The sequence below is a fragment of the Oryctolagus cuniculus genome, chromosome 1, assembly GCF_051225735.1.
Source record: "Oryctolagus cuniculus isolate XC-2025 breed Fujian yellow rabbit chromosome 1, ASM5122573v1, whole genome shotgun sequence".
NCBI lineage: Eukaryota > Metazoa > Chordata > Mammalia > Lagomorpha > Leporidae > Oryctolagus > Oryctolagus cuniculus.
This window is the reverse complement of record NC_142867.1, coordinates 99,586,512-99,607,470: the sequence shown is the minus strand read 5'-3', so window position 1 is coordinate 99,607,470 and position 20,959 is coordinate 99,586,512. Positions and strand designations below refer to the sequence as shown.

General features: G+C 39.9%; 1 protein-coding gene across 9 annotated transcripts in view; it reads right to left on the bottom strand.

Annotated features, from left to right (window-relative positions):
- Positions 1-20,959, bottom strand: part of ELMOD1 (ELMO domain containing 1) — a 71,209-nt gene that overhangs the window by 17,092 nt on the left and 33,158 nt on the right. For 3 of the 9 annotated variants that reach the window (XM_089333476.1, XM_089333477.1, XM_089333461.1), the window contains 5 exons: positions 10,856-11,039; positions 10,692-10,720; positions 9,763-9,860; positions 5,492-5,621; positions 206-339 (listed from right to left, as the gene is read on the bottom strand). In XM_089333476.1, the coding sequence (XP_089189602.1) occupies positions 206-339; positions 5,492-5,621; positions 9,763-9,860; positions 10,692-10,720; positions 10,856-11,000 (536 nt within the window). In that variant the 5' untranslated portion in view covers positions 11,001-11,039. Of the gene's footprint in view, positions 1-205; positions 340-5,491; positions 5,622-9,762; positions 9,861-10,691; positions 10,721-10,855; positions 11,040-15,945; positions 16,082-20,959 lie in introns of those variants that run through there. The other 6 variants (XM_002708412.6, XM_008261903.5, XM_051849756.3 and 3 more) reach the window with 3 other exon arrangements.

The window sequence follows — 20,959 nt, the reverse complement described above, 5'->3', positions numbered from 1 at the left end:
TAAAAATCTGATATTTTCTTAAAAAAATCCATAAAATCTAAAAGAAGGAAGATGCTAGTAGCTTGTATAAGCTTTATGTACCTGAATTCCTCTCAGAGAATTTGAATGTTTTCTTGCAAGTGACTTTTGGGACTAATAACTTTGACATTTTAATGAGAAGACCAGAACACCACTGTAACATATAATTACTCCTCCTTCTACTTACTGCAAATTATACAGGCCCAGAAGTCCCATTCCTCGAAAATCGGTTTTAGGATCATCACCTTGGAAACCAATTTCACACCACTGCTTAGAAATCCGAGATTCCAATGGAGTATTGGGCTTCAAGAATTTCCATAACTTGAGACAAAAAAGAGAATTACCCTGTTGATATTCACATACAATTCACTTTCCTATAGACTCTGATTTTGTTATAAGGATTTGGAAAGCTGAATATATGCAAATGTACTGCAATTAAAGATGTGATATTTTAATTATCTGTGATAGCAGTTCTCAAAGTATAGTCTGAACATTCCTTTGGGGTACCCAAGACCTTTTCAGAGGGCCTGGGAGACAAAACCAAACCAAACCTACTTTAAGTAAAAATAAGAGGTTATTTGCCTTGGCACCCTCATGAGTAGTACACTGGGATTTTCCAGAAGCTCCATGTATGGCATGTCAGAATGCATTGCTCCGAAGGCAGTAAAATGTGTATTTGTATATTTTATTTTTATAAAGACTTCTGTTTGAATTTATAATCAGAAACTAGGTAGATAATCTCACAAAAGGCTCTTTGGAGCTCTCAAAAATATTTAAGTGTATACAGAGAAAGTGAAAACAAGGAAAATTTGGGGACCACCCATTATCCAACTCATCAGAAAAGTTTTCCTAATGTTGTATTAGGACTTTTCACAGCATTATTAGCAAAAAGAAAAGTGGGCTGACTTGAGTTTTATTTCTTAGATCTTACCCATTAACAGGAGGGAGAATAAACATGTCTGGAAAAAGAAACATCAGTACTATTCATGAACAAACTTAACATACATTATCATCTTAAAGAGTTGAATAAAAGAATTTCAATTAAAATCAACTATATATTGACAAATACAAATTCGAAATATTATGCTCTTTACTGCATAATAAATTGGTTCTACTTTCCTAAGTTTTCTGTAGAAAGAAAGATACTGCATTTATTACTAAAGAGGAGACAGAAATTGAGATGTACAGTTGTATAAAGATGTAACGGTCAAACTACAGAGCTCTTACTAACAGAGACAGACATGTAAGCAAACTTTTGGGACTGTTAATATTTAATATTTTATCTTTATTATAGATAGGGTACAAATATAAGTGTCAAATTTTACTATTATTTTAGAAGTAAATTTATAAATTGCTGTTCTATATATTTTAAAGTAAAGCAGAACATTAATTACGTTGCTTTAGAATGAACTGTCACAAATCTGACACATTATAAAACATAATATTCAATAACAGAAAATAGTAACAAATAAAAAGTTGTAATTCATACTACTTTAGTATTAATTTCAACACTAATCTAAAAATCACTTATTACTCACATTACATAGTATTTTATGTTAGTGTCACACAGATGGATTTACTTTATCAAAGGATGAGTGAAAAAGACTTCAGAGGAATGAAGGTAAATCATGCTTGAAAGCAAAATATAAAACCTGAGTATAAAATATCCCTTTTTATATAATCTAGACAAGAGTTTGCCAGTGCCCTGCATTCAAACAGAAAATGTGTGAGTTCATGGAAGAGACTAGTGAAAGACATGTGATCAGTCAGAAAAAGTTCAAAACATCCTCTAGGCACTGATTTGGTTACTGCCACAATGAAAAATAATAAAAAAAAATGATTTTAAGTAATCCCAGGGTCCTCCACAATTAAAAAACTTTGGTATCATCCAGTGAGTTGGGTAAAGACTGTCAAAAGCAAGCATTTCCTTTCTGTAGATAGGTTACAAATCCCACTCATTAGGAGAATGCTTAGTTTGCAAGACTAAAAAACACCAGCCCCACCCCCCAATCTTTTAATTATATTTTCCTGTGAACATTTTGAAGTATCCATGAAAATGAGTGTATGTGGCTGTGTTCCAATAAAACATTACTTGTAAAAATGAGTGGCAGGCCAAATCGGGCCCACAGGTCTTGGTTTGCTGACTCTTGCTCCACAAAATTTTGGGTAGTAGGGAATCAAAGGGGTTAATACTCATTTAAAATACGAAAGTGCCTAAACTCAAGCAGTCAAACACAAACCAAGAGTCAGCCTCTGAGAACCAAATGTGAACAACACATGGTTCTCTCCTGAGACACGGTGTTGTGTAGTAGGTTAAGAGCCCTTTCTAACTATGTGAGCTTGCAGTCACTTACTTGCTCAGTCTGTTTCCTCATCTGAAAAATGGAAATAGTACCAGTGCCACAAGGTAGTTGGACCAACTGAATGAAATAATGCTATAAAACACTTAGTGTAAAAGTTGGTACATATTAAACACTAAGTAGATATTTTCTATTACTGATTTTCTTATAATTATACTTGAAATTTGAATAAATTGAAGAGGAGAATAAAGATCTCCCTCCTAAGTTACCCTGGGGAGGCTAGCGAAGATGTTAAAATTCAGTAAGGATTTTAAAAATGAGCTGGCTCCATAAGCTGTACTTTGGAAATTTATATTCATTAAATAAAAGTGTTGTTTTTTTTTTTGTTTTTTGTTTTTTTTTTTTTTGACAGGCAGGAGTGGACAGTGAGAGAGAGAGACAGAGAGAAAGGTCTTTCTTTGCCATTGGTTCACCCTCCAATGGCCGCCACAGCCGGCACGCTGCAACCAGCGCACCTCGCCGATCCGATCCGATGGCAGGAGCCAGGTACTTATCCTGGTCTCCCATGGGATGCAGGGCCCAAGTACTTGGGCCATCCTCCACTGCACTCCCTGGCCACAGCAGAGAACTGGCCTGGAAGAGGGGCAACCGGGACAGAATCCGGTGCCCTGACCGGGACTAGAACCCGGTGTGCTGGCGCCGCAAGGCGGAGGATTAGCCTAGTGAGCCACGGCGCCGGCTCTCATTAAATAAAAGTTAAAAAAAAATTTAAAAAAATGAGCTGGCTTCCACTGTGAGAATAGTGGATAGCAGCGAGAACACTAAGAGCAAATTCCTGGGCATATGGTATGGCATGGCCTATTCTGGCTCATGGTGAATGGCGAATGTGCTGTATATGAAGTGGATGCAAGAGATGCAGCTTAGAGAAACAGTGAACACTGGAAAGCGTCCAAAATGCCATGGGAGAATGCACAGACTTTCCACGATGGACCTGGGGAGCCTGAAGTCTTTAATCTACGGAATCACAGACCTATATTTTAGAAAAATCTCTCCAGCAGTATTTTGGAAGATGGAAGAAAAAAAATATCTAAGGCTTAGTGGCAGAATTAAAAGGCTGTAATATCCCAAGTTGAAGATGATGGCTACATAAGGCAGTGGGCATGGAATACATTTGGGAGATATTTTGAGGGTGCTTTGTGGATATGATTTAGTGATTTCTATAGATGTAGAATATATCCCAATTAGATTGAAATTTATGTGAGGACAGAAAAGATGCTTTGTCTCAAAGTGCCTAACACAGTAGTGGACAGTCCTGGTTTCATAATTTAGTAGTTGTATGAATCAGAGCTTAGACTAAAAGGTTTATAGCTTTCTTCTAAAATAAAGACAATAATTACTATCTTGTTTAGTTAACCCAAATGATAACACAGGCATACTCAAAGAATAACCATAGATAAAAGTCATACATAGAAAAGAAAATGTGGTTTTTATATACTTTGGAATATTACTCAGACATAAAAATGATTAAATCCTGTCATTTGTGGCAACTAAATGGAACTGCAGTAGATTAGTTTAAATAAGTCAGACACAGAAAGACAGACAATGCATGTTCTTATTCATTTGTGGAACATAAAAAAAATTTGATCATACAAAAGTAGAGAGCAGAATAGAGGACACAAGGAGGCAGTAAGGATTGGGGAGGGAGCAGAGAGAGGGTGGATAATGGATACCAAAACCCAGTGAGATGGGGGAGCAGTTCTAGGATTATATAGCCCCACAAGGCAACTATAGGCTACAACAGTTAACTACACATTTCAAAATAACTAAAGTAGAAGGGTTTGAAGACTCCTGGCACACAGAAATGATAGTATTTGAAAACATGGAAATGCTAATTACTCTGATTTGATCATTGCATATTTTATACAGGTACCAAATTATCATTTTGTACCCCATAAATATGTACAAGTATTATATGCTAATTAAATAAAATTTAAAACATCGTATCCTAAATATTCTTACATGTAGCTAATGAACCACAGTAATTCAATGCATCCACCCACATTTGTTGAAAATCAACCTTGTGTCAGCAAACATACATTAGATCAGCTAAAGATGGTGCATACGTCATTCATTGATTCTGAGGGCATCTCAGGTGCTTCTGACCAGTCTGCTAATTATATTACTTTTTTCCTTTTCATTCACCTGTTATTTCCTACCATACTTTGTTTTGTTGACCTTGAATACTTCCATCAGAAAATGGTCAAGGAAAAAAAGGGCAAGAAGTGAAGCGGGAACTCAGTGGTAGGTAAAATAAAATTACAATTAGAGAAAGAAAAATAGTATCGCGAAGAATGAGGCTTCTTTAATTTTTAATAATCCGTATCAGATCCAGCATGAATTAGCAGAGACAGATGAGTCACCTGCTTCAGTATTTACACATACAAATATACAACAGGATACATTTAACAAGTATGTCTTCTATTGACATTCTTCAATAAAATAAAGTTAAGGCAGCTAAACAAATGTTTTCTTCCAATTTTGCTACTGTTCTAAAGGCTGGCCCTAGGTTTTTTTTATATTAACTTCTTTAACTGAAAATTCAACACTTTGAAGAAAAATTGTATTGATGTTTCTTAATACACCATAAGATCCAATAAAAATTTTAAGGTTTTTTTGACAGCCAAGAACATACTATTTTTCCAACAGTTCCGAAACGCCTTTACCTCCTCTTCTAATACTCTCTAAGTGACATGAACAAACTGTCAGCATTAGGATCTTGGGTCATCTCCCAAGACATCTGAAGGAGAAATCAATTTCATCTTCTTCGAAATGTCATAATGAAGATCACAGGACCCTCTGACAAGTGCTGTTTCTCCTATTGACTTTCCACATATGTGAAACCACCTAAACTGGAGCCAAATGTGAGAGCCCACAGCTACCACCTCTGACGCTTTCTCAGCTGACAAACGAAAATTGCCTCTGAACTTCTCACATGAATTTTCTGATAGAAAACTCACCTTCAACACCTGAACCAGCAGGAAAACCCAGCCTTCCCAACCAGGTTCAGCACACACAGCTTCTTAATCTTTGAACCTCCGATATCCAGAGAAGTGCCCGGCACAAGGCAGGCCCTTAGCAAACGAATTAAGGACTGAAACTGTTCAAGAACTAACCTTCAAAAGTAGTTCTTCATGTTGGGGATTATCAGAATCATAGGGCTCTCTGCGCAGTTTTTCCACATCTGCAATGAGGTTTCTGTACCCAACGATTTGCAGAAGGCAAGCCTGAAGCGAGATTCCCAGCCTAAGGTGTTCAAAAACAAGAGAAACACACAGGAGGGAGAACAAAACACGTGCTTTTGGCATTTGTTTCTTTGATGTATACATGATGGAATTTTTCATATGTAGATAATATTCAGGAAATGGCTCAAAGTGATCTATGTAATAGAAGTACAATTGTTACTGGAATTCCACATAGACAGTAGTACAACCTTGCTAAGACTGACCTCTAATCCTGGTTTTATCTTAAGGTAAACTGCAAACGTGTGGCTTAAAAAAAAAACACAAGGGATTTCTTTACATGGCTGACTTGAAAGGAAGATGTAGAGAATACAGGTAGTAATGAGTTCCTAGGGATGATGTAGGCCCCCTAGATGGGTACATCAGAATCACTTCAGAAGGGTGTGCTCAAGAGGGTGAGTGGGGGAGGAAGAGGGGCAGGGAGGGAGGGAAGGGGGAAGGAGAAGAGGGAGACAGAGGAAGAGAGGGAGGGAGAGGGGCAGAGAGAGAGAGAGGGAGAGAAAGAGAGAGGAAGAGGGGAAAGAGGGAGACAGGGGGAGGGGAGGAGGGAGGGAGAGGGAGAGAGAGAGGGAGAGAGGCAGAGAGAGAAAGGGAGAAAGAGGGAGAGAGAAGGGAGACAGAGGGAGGGAGAGAGAAGAAGGGAGAGGGAGGGAGGGAAGGAGGAAGGGGGGGAGAGGAGGAGAGGGGGAGAGAGGGAGAAGGGGAGGGAGGGGAAGAGGGAGTGAGAGAGAGAGAGCAAGTGAGAGAGAGAGAGAGAGATCCATCTTAAGCTCAGGGGCTTCAGGGAAGGAAACATTTCAAAATGAAATGAGATGAAACTAAACAAAACCCCCTGTACTTATGCATCTCCCCAACAGCTTAGGCGGTGCCAAGAGAGCCCACAGCTGTTGCAGAGTCCCCACTGTGTCCTTTCCCACCACACCCTCAACACTTTGTCTTGGGCTGAAACAAAATCCGCCTGGCCTGTTTTCAAGTGCTTCCAATTCTGTCCTCTGAGCACCCGTTTAGTTCCGCCTTGCTCGGTCGTGCCTGTATATTTTAAGATAGTGATTCCTTCTTCTGGTCCTATCTCCAGAGGTTGGTGCGGGCAAGGGCAGGGTTGGTGTGGGAAATCATTCATGCTTTCAATGCCCTCTTGTGGGAAAGCTTCCCAGATGCTCTGATACGCGGCTCAGTCTGCTCTGAATGCATATTATGCCCCTAACAGCCCCTAAATACACATCCCCAGACCAGAACACAGTCTAGCTAGCAAAGCACCCAGAGCCCCACACTTTTGTAATCAGATTGCCATTTTCTCCTCTTATAACTTACAAGGTAAAATAGGATCTTTCTAAGCAGCAATGTAACATGTCAAGTCTTTTAACCAGGTGACTGATCATCAAGATTCTTTTTTCATATAAATTATTGTCATATAAAATATTCTATTCTGTACTCATCTGATGGTATTTTAAAATCTAAAGACATTACTTCATGTTTATTTATCCTTGCTAAATTCTTTACAGCCATGTTTTTTGTGTGTGTGGTTGTGACTGAACATTGGAAATGTCATATGATACTGTCCAACATATTATTCTTCCTAGTTCATTCACTTGGAACATTTCTGCTGTGACCATTATAACCACAATGACAATGACCTTGTCATCTTCTTCTTTGAGGGTAAAAAAAAATCACTGAATTTAAATCCAGACTTGGGGGCAACAGGTCTCAGGACTGGATACATACTACAAAAACAGAGGGCAGTGTCAGACAGCTCAGGAATACTGACCTTAAATAAATTTTATGTGCCATTATATGTCTTATAATTACTTGTTGCCAAAGCACCAAAAAAAAACTAAATCAAATATTTAAGTTCAGCAAAGGTCACAATGGCACTGGTCACCCAAAAAACCAATGTAGGATTGAGAAGAGAGTTAATCTTGAGGGAAAGAATAGAATGGAGAAATAAAAGGAAGGAACAAAAAAAGTCAATTAAATCTTTTCTACAGTAAATTTTAGTATCACCATCAGCAGCATTTAAGAAATATATTTAAAATAAAATGAGATTAATAGTAGTAATAACTGAGTAAGCTATATTTTCCCCATCCTTAGCCACCTATTTCTTTGTTTCCTCATAGAAGTATATCATTTTTGGGCTGGTGCTGCGGCTCAACAGGCTAATCCTCCACCTTGCAGCACCGGCACACCGGGTTCTAGTCCTGGTCGGGGCACCGGATTCTGTCCTGGTTGCCCCTCTTCCAGGCCAGCTCTCTGCTGTGGCCAGGGAGTGCAGTGGGGGAAGGCCCAAGTGCTTGGGCCCTGCACCCCATGGGAGATCGGGAGAGGCGCCTGGCTCCTCCTGCCTTCAGGTCAGCGCTGTGCGCTGGCCATTGGAGGGTGAACCAGCGGCAAGGGAAGACCTTTCTCTCTCTGTCTCTCTCTCTCACTGTCCACTCTGCCTGTCAAAAAAGGAAAAAAAAAAAAAAAAAAAAAAAGAAGTATATCACTTTTGGGGCCAGTGCTCTGGCGTAGTGGGTAAGGCTACTGCCTGCAGTGCCAGAACCCCATAAGGGTGCTGGTTCAAGTCCCGGCTGCTTCACTTCTGATCCAGCTCTCTGTTATGGCCTGGGAAAGCAATAGAAAATGGTTTAAGTCCTTGGCCCCCTGCACCTGGGTGGGAGACCCAGAGGAAGCTCCTGTCTCCTTGCTTCGGATTGGCGCAGCTTCAGCCATTGCAGCCAACTGGGGAGTGAACCAGTGGATAGAAGACCTCTCTCTCCTTCTGCTTCTCCTACTCTCTCTGTGTAACTCTGACTTTCAAATAAATAAATAAATCTTTTTTAAAAAAAAGTATAGCATATTTTATATCAGAATTTGCTAATACTGAAAACGAGTCAGCAGAGTCCACATTGGGATGTTAAAAAAAACCTATTATCTATAAGGCTATTTTTACTTTAAAAAGAAAATCAAGAATGAATGGAAAAGAAATGCTTTGAGTGCAACTTTTATAACTTTCATAGAACAGACCTCAAAAAAATTTGCTATTTAATCTAATCTAATCTCTAAATATAATTATAAGACTAATAGATCCCTCATGCCCAGCTGTAGTCTTAAATTTTTGGTTCAACCTAATTTAGAATGAATTGCTTCCTTATCACCTCCCCACAGGGATGAAATATATGTCAGAAGATTTCAAAAATACCTTCTCTACAAAATTAAACCAACACTTCATGGCTGAATAAGGAAAAGGCAACTAATTAGCTGGAGCAGCTGCGGACGAATGCCATAGGGACCAGGTGTTTTTGTGATGAGCCCCTGGATAGCTGTACCTAGATTCCCCCAACATATGCAGAATGTGTCCAGAAATTCCTTCCAGCCACAGCTCCCTGTCTCTGGGAATGAAAAGCTCTTCTCCGTGGGAACAGCTGAAGTTTTCTATGCACAACTAAAAGACAGTTTGACTGTTCCCAACCTAAAAATGTCTCTAAATATATCTGCATTTGAAGTTTATTCTACGCAATGTCTTTAACCCAAAATTTTACTAAAAAATTGCTGTTCTCATTGGAAAATATAGAGCTAATTTTAAATGTCACGAAAATTGCCAAATGCATTTTAATACTTCCAAGAGGAATAAATTATAAAGTTCTAAAGTCTTCATGAAAAAACTCCTCATCTCTCCCTCCCACGCACGCCTGTCTTTTTGACAAGCAGGTAGGAACTGTCTCTGAGATTACCAGCCTGTCAAGAAGGAATATTCATGAAGTAACTGAAGAATATTCTAGTTGGAGTTAAATCAGCCCAGGCGCATTCATGATTTGAGCATTTACTGCTAATGTGAAAACAGGCATCGCATAGAGTGACTGATGAGGAATGGGCTTCCTTTATCTCATCTGCTGGTATCAGGGACCTCTGCCACATTTCTTACATTCATTGCATTTCAGAAGCACAAGCATACACCACAGGAGGAACAGAAAGTGGCTGCCAGTTACAAGCAAGAAAAGAGACCTTTTTTTTCTTTATTCTTCAACTGCAAATTAAAACATTGCAAATGACTATTTTAGGAAGAGAAGAAGCAAGAAAGAAGAAAGGGAGAGAGGAAGGGGAGGGAGAAAACTAAATATGTGGCTATGTGATGTGTTCTAAATTTCCCAGACAAGAAACATTCTTACTGTGGATTTATGTCAGGGTTAATTTTTTTCAGTTCCATGATGTCTTCTATAGTTTTTTCAATAGCATCAGGGTGAACACTCACTGATGTCTGCAACAGCTGGAAAACATGTTTCAGTCAGTTCCTTTTCATCACCACCAGGGACTTAATCAGTGCCTACCTAGGAGGGGGCTTCCGGTATTGTTTAAGCTTCTGCATGAAGATATAAGCTACAAGCAAACACGGATCTAGTGTATTTGAATTCTAAGAACTTTGAAACCTTCATAATTGCGATAGTGCAATTTTCCTGATCAAGGTAATTAACATAAAGCAGAAATACACAAGTTGTTTTTCAGACCATTTTTACCTGTTTCAAGCTACTTATCAGAATACGGAAATGTTATGTTTTCTTTTCCTCACCTAACATAGTCTCCATTGTTGATGGGCTTTGTGCCTACCACTTAAGAGTGAAAGCCCAGGGGGATACACTCTTAAGGATGCCTGAATTAAATAATAAAATAAAATGATCAAGAATCTTGAAAAACTACTAGGGTACGTGGATGCTCAGCTACACGCTGTAAAAGCTGGCACAGCAGCTTCTGTGATTGTGTTACAACATCTTGGGTATAAAGTGAGATGATCTGGCTACTGAGAAAATACTAGAGAGCTGACGCTGCTCCTATTTTCATGGAATGTTTATGACTTGGGAAGAGGTATAAAAAAGGGGTAATTCAGCAACGAAGTCAGAGCATTTCACAAATCTGACTAGAAAGTCCCATACAGTGGCTGCCCTCATGTAGAAAGTGTAGTAGTTTGTGAGAGGCAAACAATTCTGTTTGCATAAATTTTCATAGCCAACCATTTATTTCTGTTTTTCTTTTTTTTTCGCTTTTTATACTAGAAGTAAGCCTCCAAGCAAAAAGTTGCTGAAAAAGAAACAATTTTACTTACCTTACTTTTTGAATCCCTCAGTGATGTTTCTGTAAAAAGAGTAACAAAAAGTCATTAAAAATTATCCTTTGCAAATGGTTTTAAATGACTGCACCCAAATAATAACACTGCATCCCCAATTCCACTGTTTCTACCATTTGCTTCCTTGTGTATTTCATGCTTACCAATTTTCATGGTTCTGGAAGCTCCAGGTTTGGTGCTGTAACAGATCCGCTGCAGTTCACATCTTCCAGTCAGCTTCCTCATTACAAATTTCAGGCAGCGCCACAAAAATTTACAGTAAAAATACAGGCACACCTGGATCAACATTCTGTGAAAAACAAAAGACAGCACCCTTCCAATAGAACTCTGCAAGAGAACAGAAAGCAACCACCACCAGCAAGGAAGGAAGCGAGGAAGGAAATGTGCGGTTAGATTTCTGGGTTTGCAAGTGTGTGTTGCTAATCCTAGACTACTTTATTTGCTGGAGCTATGATTGCTACAACTGGATGCAGCTCCAGAATGTCCTATTCGAGTCAATATGGCATTCCAACAAGTCGAGGATGAAACACTGGATCCTTTATTTTCCCATTTTTGCCTAAAAACATGTTGGCAACACATCAGAATGGGGAAAACAATGCTGTAACACTGCTCATGTTTAGGACTTGTCTGATTCCTGTAGACTTGGGGAAAGAAATACTTGCTTCTTCTGCCTGCCTGGACAACCTCTTAGCTCTTCCTTGTTCATTTACGGCCCCTCCTTAATGCCTTTTCTCTTTCTTTCTTTTGCCACTACCTGTATTTGGATTCTTCCTTTGCTCCCTATCTGCCCTCCCTCCCTCCGTTTTCCTTAGGCATTGGTTTCTTCCTTGAGGACTAGTTGTGTAGCCACTGCCTCCTCTGCTGACCAATTCCAATACTCCCTAGGCTTGCTGGATGCTTCTTCATCAACCCACTAGACAAGCACCATTGACCATGGAGCCTCCTTGGAGATGACAACATTCTCTGATGTAAACTTTTCAAAAACTCTCGAGAAGTTCGTTCCTGGCTCTCACAAAAGAAAATTTTCTTCACTATAAAGTCTATTTTGTTCCAGTAATACTTCAATAAATTATAAACTCCATTGTAACTGACTGTGTACTTATTCACAAGTAAATTTTTCTTTTTAATGCTGACTTCTGATTTTTAAAATATGAGTTTCAACTACTTCCTGGTATTTCAGAGTCTCAGAGTGATTCCAGCTTTAAATGTAACGTGAGTCTATCATCCAGGAGCTTATGTTCAACTTGTCTTCTCTTTATACTATGCATTCCTGGGGGAAGAACTATTTATAGTCCTTCCTATCAATGTCATTTCTAAAGGTGTCTGTTTTCATTTTTCTCTCAAATGTTCACTAATTCCCTCAAGGGGAATCCAGGGGATGGACCCAGGGTCACTTGGACAAATTAGTTAACTAATAGGCTTAACAACGTGATCCATCCTTGAAAATGATCCAATACTTTGCTCAAAATTTTCTCATTCAAATATCTTCAACAGCCTTGTGTTAAAAATAAAAATTATAACCGTCTGACTTGTACAAAGGGATGAGGTCTATATCTTATAAATGTAAAGGAATGGAAAGAAACAGTGCAAACAACTAAATTGCTTCATTAAGATCCCATCATTGACTAGTTTACAGTCAATAAAGTTATGTCCCAGAATATCTAATAACATGAAAATGGCTATGTTTATCACATAGAAAAGAGTTACAAAGGACTATGTGTGGGATGATATACTTTTCCTTTAAAAATTTTTCATAGTGACACATTAACAAGGAAAAAAAGGATTGGCAAGATACGCAACAAAAATGTTAACAGTTGTTTTACTAATAGGATCACCAGTAACTTTTATTTTCTTTGTTGATTAAGTATGTTTTCTTTTTCTATAATAAGTATATACTTTATTTAAAAAAATCAAACTTATAGCAAAAATCAAAATGTGTAAAATGCACCAAAACCTTACCAAAAGTATTTATAAAATGTCTATGTGTAGCTGGTTAGTATGAAATTAACCAGGTTCTCCTGAAAGACAAAAAATGGATTTACTACAATGTAAAGCCTGACATTCAACTGTTCCAGTCAAATATGTTCTAGGATTTGTGAGATTTAGGTTAACAGCCCCTGCCTTCCATCCACCCCCACCAAAAAAAAAAAAAAAATCCTCTAAAAATAAATTCAGTGGAACATTTTAATGAGACAAGTGAGAAAATTTATAATAAAACCTCAACTTGCTCTCTTGTTTTCACTTCCAAACTTTTGGAAATCCATGCCAGAAAAAAAGACTGAGCATTATCTTTATTAACTGATCCCCAGCCAAATGGTAATTACATTAATTCCTGGGAGCCATTATTCCTGTGTTAAGTCGAGGTGTAAAAGCATTCCATGATAGCTACTTCATGTACAACTTTCTGCGAAGCTGACCTCAGGAGTGGGCCCCTGCCTCCAATGAAGCCACCTTTCTAGTCTTAGTGTCAGGACGCTATTGTAGGTGGAAGCATCTGCCAATCAGGCCCTCGCAGCCTAGGGAAGGTTCCGGTGATTGTTTATGGAGTATCTTTGTAGTTACCCTACTTAGGAACAAGACATTAAACAGATTATAGTTAAATAAATCCTGAGAAAGTTTTCTCAGTGCCTTCTTTATCAGGTCTACATAAAGATGCAGCTTGAGACCAGAAATGCCATCCTGGACGGCAGAAGTATCCGAATGTAGAGCAGCTTCCAGCCCAACTGTAATTTCTCTCCCTGGCCTCCCTGCACATGAGAAAATACCTGTTTTTGTTTGGCATCAAGACAAGCTAATATAAAAGGAGAGAAAGATATCACATTCTGCTTGCTTTTATGTTTTTTTTAAACTCTCCTGACAATATTCACACTGCCCAAGATAGAGAAACCCAAAAGAAATCTGCAGTAGGAGTATGGTATGAAGAATCAATTCTCTTAATTTCTTTTTTAAAAATTGTATTTTTTTTGAAAGGCAGGGAGAGAGGGAGAGACAAAGACAGATAGACCTTCCCTCTCCTGGCTCACTCCTCAAATGCTCACAACAGCTATGGCTGGTTCAGGCCAAAGTCAGGAGCTAGGAACTCAACCTGGGTCTCCCATGTTTTTGGTAGGGACCTAAGTACATGAACCATCATCTGCTGCCCCCCAGGGTGCACATAAGCACAAAGCTGGAACTGAAGGAAGAGCTTGGACTTGAACCCAGGAACTCTGATATGTTCTGTGGGCATCCCAAGCAGTGTTTTAACCACTGTGACAAACACCAATCCCAAGAATCATTTCTTAGAGCTCACAACTCTGAAATGCTTCACCTCCTTCTCACATAATCACATGAGCAATAGCATAGATCGTGAGAGAATCATTTCAAATATGAAATAACACTGACATACTGCTAACTCTTTTGTAATAAATAGACCAACAGTCCTGTTAATATTTATTATCCAAATATATTTTAATTTTTGGTTTATTTTTCTAATGAGCCACCATGCCCACAAATATTTCATTAAAAAGTCTAGGTACTATATATTTATTTTTCAATCCAGATCATCAGATCAAACAATGTGTTGACAGGCATAATTTATTTTACATTTAGATCATGAACCTGTATAGGTAAGGCATGTTCAGAGATGGAACCTTCAGTGTTACCCCTGTGGAAGCCTTCCTAGGATGACTTCCCTCCTTATGAAAGGATCAGCAAACCCCCAACAGGAGTGACTCTGGATGGCTGTTCACCACCCAACACTCTCACTGCCAGGAGCTCACTTCTTAAATTATTTGGCCATCTTCACATCCTCAAAACGTAAAGTTTATGGAAAAACTGCTGAGGGGTCAAAAGCAGAATAATAAAAATGTTTAAGTATTTTGAGAGAATAATAAATTGGTTTGACATATTAACCCTGAAAAGGAAGAAATTAGGGGAGAGATCTGTAAACAATCTTGAGCTAATCAGTGTTTTGTTAAGCAAGGAATGAAGGAAGGAAAGAAAGGGGGAAGGGAGAAGAAAGGAAGAAAGGGTGGGTCTGTTTCTTTTCTGAATTTAACAGCCTTGAGATTCCCTGCACCTTTTTCTCCTTTAATTAAGAGGAGGCACTTCTGGCCGGCGCCGCAGCCCACTAGGCTCACTAGGCTAATCCTCCACCTGTGGCGCCACTACCCCGGGTTCTAGTCCCGGTTGGGGCGCCGGTTCTGTCCTGGTTGCTCCTCTTCCAGTCCAGCTCTCTGCTGTGGCCCGGGAAGGCAGTGTAGGATGGCCCAAGTGCTTGGGCCCTGCACCCATTTAGGAGACCAGGAGGAAGCGCCTGGCTCCTGGCTTCGGATCGGCGCAGCGTGCTGGCCATAGCGGCCATTTGTGGGGTGAACCAATGGAAGGAAGACCTTTCTCTCTGTCTCTATCACTGTCTAACTCTGCCTGTCAAATTAAAAAAATATTAAAAAAAGAGGAGGCACCCCAAAAGTACCCTGAGATCTCAGTTACTTCCTCTTGAAATGCACTAACTCCATGCTCTCCACTATCTGAGCCCTTTTTCCACGAGGTTTATAGCTCTGCTCCTTTTTCCTCTCAGACGGAATCAGCGAGTCAGTAAGTTTAGTTTTCATAGGGGAAAATTTGCTCTTTTTCTGTAACACTTGACTTACTTTTCTTCATTATGATCAAAAATTCCCAACTCACCCCTGAAAGGATTTGTTAGATTTTGTAGGAATAACAATAAAATGCTCAAGACTAAGAAGAGAAAATACTGATCACCATCTCATATTTTTAATCAGTAGATATATAGGCAGCAGTTTTTATATTTATTTGTTTCTTTAATCATGGATTTTTTTGATAGTATTCCCAAAAAGTGACTGTAACTTGCCTAGTGTGAGTGCCTTGCATAATTATGAAAACCTGATTCAATAAAAATTAGAGGAATACACGAATCCCATTTCCAATATTTTCTGTTACCACCATGTATTAATATGCTGCAGAGTGAAGTTTATGGCTGAGTTCACAGCAGTGTTCTTCCTTAAAGCGATCATGATTATATTTATTATTTAACATTCATTCTCTACCTTGAATCAGAGTAGCCACCCATGTAAATTATTCAGAAGGGATCATATCTCTGCTACCAAATAAAAGTGAGCTCCTGTCTGCGGCACTTTTACTAGGGGAATCCATTCAGCAGGGACGGGGCTTCTGAACGGAGAGCTGCGCCTAGAACCAGGAGCCCCTTGTCTGCAGGGGGAGAGGGTGTGGGTACCTGCGGTGCAACACTACTCCATCATCTTAAATTTGTTACTTTGATGTCTTCTTTTGGAACATTAAGAGAAAAGTGGCTCATTTTGAACAGTTTCAATGCATGTACTAATGAAAGTTAATTCTTGCTTGAAGAAATCCTGTAATAAACAAGAAGTACACCTGTTGGTGAGGAAAGCTCGGTACCAAAATGATCACAGTTCTTGGTTCAAACCACAGTTGCCCAAAGGAAACCATTTTCATCTAAAGGGTGATAGAGAAGAGCAGGCTGCTCAATGTTGGGAGCATGACATACCTTTTCTAGGGTGACATTTAATAAGTTTTGGTTGCTCCATCAAAGCTCCTCATTAGGGACATTGGCAGCTGGGGAGGAATTAACAACCACTAGGTGTTTTGCCTAGAAAATATGGCTGTCTCTAAAATGAGCTGTGTCCTAGGAAGAGAGGCTGTATAGGATCTGATCTGAATTGGAAATGTGAAATCATACAAAGAAATCATCTGTGGGCCTCTAGAAAAATAAGCACATTGCCCTCCCATAAAGGAAAGGAAAGGCCTTGAGAACGGACTCTATGTCCAGGAAGGGAGAGCGGGGGGCCATGGTCTTTCTATTAGTCTTTATCTAAAGAGATAGCACTGCCTTCTTGAAAAAATTAAGGAGGGTGGTGGGTATGTATCCACCATGGATCAATGTTATTAAAAATTCTGCTGTAGCTGCCGGCACTGCGGCTCACTAGGCTAATCTTCCACCTGGTGCGCCGGCATCCCGGATTCTAGTCCCGGCTGGGGCGCTGGTTCTGTCCTGGTTGCTCCTCTTCCAGTCCAGCTCTCTGCTGTGGCCCGGGAAGGCAGTGGAGGATGGCCGAAGTGCAGGGCCCTGCACCCGCATGGGAGACCAGGAGGAAGCACCTGGCTCTTGGCTTTGGATTGGTGCAGTGCACCGGCCGCAGCGCGCCGGCCCTAGCGGCCATTTGGGGGGTGAACCAACAGAAGGAAGACCTTTCTCTCTGTCTCTCTCTCTAACTCTGCCTGTCCAAAAAAAAAAAAAAAAAAAAAAAAATTCTGCTGTAGCAAAGGGTACTGTTTTTAACCTCCAGAAAATCTCTAACTGAGGGCTTAGACAGCAATAACTGATTTTGGGGTAATTAAAATAATAAATTAATAGTTCATCTATTTCTTTTAAAAGAAAAGAAGGTGGAGCTGGCATTGTGGCTCAGCAGGTTGAGCTGCCATCTGTGACACTAGCATTCCATATGGGCGCCAGTTCAAGTCTCAACTGTTCCATTTCCAATCCAATTCTTTTACTAACGTGCCTGGGAAAGCAACAGAAGATGGCCCCGTGTGGGAGAAGTGAACGAAGTTCCAGGCTTCTGGCTTTGGCCTGGCCCAGCCCCAGCTTTTGTGGCCATTTGGGTAGTGAACCAATGGTTGGAAGATCTCTCATTGCCTCTCCCTCTCTCTGTGGCTCAGACTTTCAAATAAATGAGTAAATCTTTTAAAAAAGATAAAAGAAATGAAGACATGGGTTTATCTTAATTTATTAAAGATATCATTTAATTAAAAACTGATGCTTTAAAAAATTTGTTTTTGCTTTTTGCATAATAGTTTTATTGAGTTATTTGTAGGGAGAAGTGGCAAATACATTATGCTTTTAAAATTTATTTATATAAAGGGAAAAATTTCATGCATTTTATATATACAGTTTTAGGGAGAGTGGGAGCTCAATAGGGAGGGAGGGTAGGATGGGAAATATCATTATGTTCATATTATGCTTTAACATGTTTAAATGTAATCTAAAATATAAACTTGTATTGGTAAATAAAAATATTTTAAAACAATCAAAATTAGAAAAATATATAAACAAAGTCATCAAAGGGTATCATTAATGCCCCATCATCCATTATAGGCCTAAAAAGTCTCCCACAGGGGATAAGAGATGAGCTAGCTATTATTACAGATTCACTGAATAGTATAATCTTAATTTAAACCATACCAGGTTTAAGGATATTCACAGTATTATGAGCAAATTAATGTCTGTTGAGTTAAAGACCTGGAAGAGTAGAAGGCAAGAGATTGTAAATGAATTGGAGTAGGAGAATGGAAAATGATAATTAAAAGAGAGTTTAATGAAACTGAATAAACACATGAGACTGGCCTTGTTGTATAGAAACAAAAAGAGTGAGGACTATGGCATTGGAAAAACTGAACATGAGCCAAGGATTTAATTGTACTACAAGCTCTGTGACATCCCTGTGCATGAGGGACTGACAGTCTAGCAGGAAAAAATGACAATAAAACAAAAAGTTGGACACCAGTATGATATTTCTATTAAAGAAAATACTCAGGTGTTTAGGAGGCAGAGGGGAGAAAATATATACCTTCCTCTGAAACTGGAGAGGAAAGCCATGCTTGGCTCATCCTACATGAGGCCAGGGCAGGGGAAAATCAGTATCCTTACTCACTTCAGAACTGATAATTCCAACAGATAAGTGAATGAAATCCAAGGCAGTATTTACTGAGTACTCATGGCTTTCATTCATCCTGCCCATGTTCCATAGGGAGGCCCGATAAACAATAAGGTGGCGAAGAGTTGGCCCCAAAAAGCCAAGGGGAAACAAAGGGCAGGAGAGGTGCCTGCAGACCATCTCCAAGGGTCTCGTGGGCAGTGTGATGGCAACAGGCAGGCTCTGGGGAGGTCACCTACAGAAAACTGCCTAGAAAAATATGCAGGTTAACATATTTTAACAGGAGTGCGGAAACATTTTTGTTTGTCTTAATGCAGGGATCAAAATAATTTAAAGTCTATATGTGTATAGATACATGTACATTTGTGTGTGTGTGTATACACAAGTATAGTGTATATATGTATGTATCACATATCATATATATTATATGTGTATGATTCCTAAAAGAGAGAAAATTGTGGCTATAAGTGCCAGTCTAAGTACAGTCTATGGACAGGTATTTGGATGCACAGGCCATAAACCTTCCTCCTTTTAGGTCTTAGTTCTGCATCTCATAAGCTCAGTCAATATCTCAAGCTACAATAACCAAATTCTGGGGCTGGCATTGTGGTACAGCAGCTGAAGCCATTGCTTACAAAGCTGGCATCCTATATCAGTGCACTGTTTCAAATCCTGGCTGATCCATTTTCAATCTAGTTTCCTGCTAATGCACCTGGGAAGGCAGCAGAGGAGGCCCAGGTGCTTGGACCCCTGCTACCGCTTTGGGAAAATAGGATGGGGTTCCTGGCTCCTGGCTTTAGCCTGGATGAGGCCTGGCTGCTGTGGCCATCTGGGAAGTGAACTGATGGCCTCTCTGTCTCTCTGTCCCTCTCTCCATGAATGCTGCCTTTCAAATAAATAAATCTTTTTAAAAAATATGGGAAAACAACATTTCTTTGTGCCTTCTGCCATTCAAAAGCATCGAAAATTGGTTGGGACTGAATGGAAAGTTTGACTGGACAGTCTGGGGTGAAAATATTACTACGCTTCTGGGCTGTTTTACACCATGCCTACAAAGTTGTCCAAAAGCTGCCTCAAGGTGGTTGTTGCATCTTTTCTATTCACTGTAAACTGGGTCTGCATCCAACAACAAACTTGGACCACTTGTGCTGGTGGTACCTGGTCATACTATGTTCACAGCATCATTTCCACCTCTGCATCCTCTGTCCCTATTTTAAATGTTAAAAATCTTAGCCCTCCCACGTTTTCAGCATCACCTCAATGAAAACTTCCCTGAATAATCCCTTCACAAAATCCTTTAACCTACCACTGACCACCTCCCTGTTCCCGAGTTTTGTATGCATACACTGCATCTCCTTAGCAGGTGCCACATTACTTTGGAACAGAAACTACCTCACATTTATTTTATACTTCTTATAATGCCTTGCTGTGGGCCTATAGTAAGGGATAACAAGTTGTACAAATTATGGGAAACAGCTTTGAGATCAGATAGGCCTGCACTCAAATATGTGTATGCTTTTGAGTAAGCTACTTAATTTGCTAAGCCTCCTTGTCCTCTATAAGATGTCACATTGAATCTTTTTTATTACAATTGATATTAAGAGAAAATAAAAAGTGGTATAATACTGGGACAGGTGTTATGGCGCAGCAGGTTAAGCTGCTGCCTGCAATGTCAGCATCCCATATGGGTGCTGGTTCATATTCTGGCTGCTCCACTTCAGATCCAACTCCCTGCTAACATGCCTGGGAAAGCAGCAGAAGATGGCCCAAGTACTTGGGCCCCTGCACACATGTGGGAGACCCGGATGGAGGTCCAGGCTCTTAGCTTCAGCAAGAACCAGCCATGGCTGTTGTGGCCATTTGGGAAGTGAACCAGTGGATGGAAGATCTCTCTCTTTCTGTAACTCTGCCTTTCAAATTAAATAAGTCTTTTTGAAATCAGTGGTAAAACACTAGCACTAAATGTTTAATAAATGAATCAGTGGGGCCGGCGCCGCGGCTCAATAGGCTAATCCTCTGCCTAGTGGCACCGGCACACCGGGTTCTAGTCCCGGTTGGGGTAACGGATTCTGTCCCGGTTGCCCCTCTTCCAAACCAGCTCTCTGCTGTGACCCGGGAGTGTAGTGGAGGATGGCCCAAGTGCTTGGGCCCTGCACCCCATGGGAGACCAGGAAAAGCACCTGGCTCCTGCCATCGGATCAGCGCGGTGCGCCGGCCGCGGCTGCCATTGGAGGGTGAACCAACGGCAAAGGAAGACCTTTCTCTCTGTCTCTCTCTCTCACTGTCTACTCTGCCTGTCAAAATAAATAAATAAATAAATAAATGAATCAGTGGGCCAAGATCAAATGTGAATGACTAATTAAAATCAACTTAGTTTTTTTTTTTTATGAATTGCAAGCCTTTTATTTATGTAATAGTAACAGTAAAAGACTTCTCTTCCCTCAGTCACTCTAAGCCAGGACATAGGGACAAGTCTGTTATATTGGCATTGTTCAGTTCCTCCTACAGGAGCTGAGCTTGGCAGATGTTATCCTCTTTTCTGCCTGAGGAACGAAA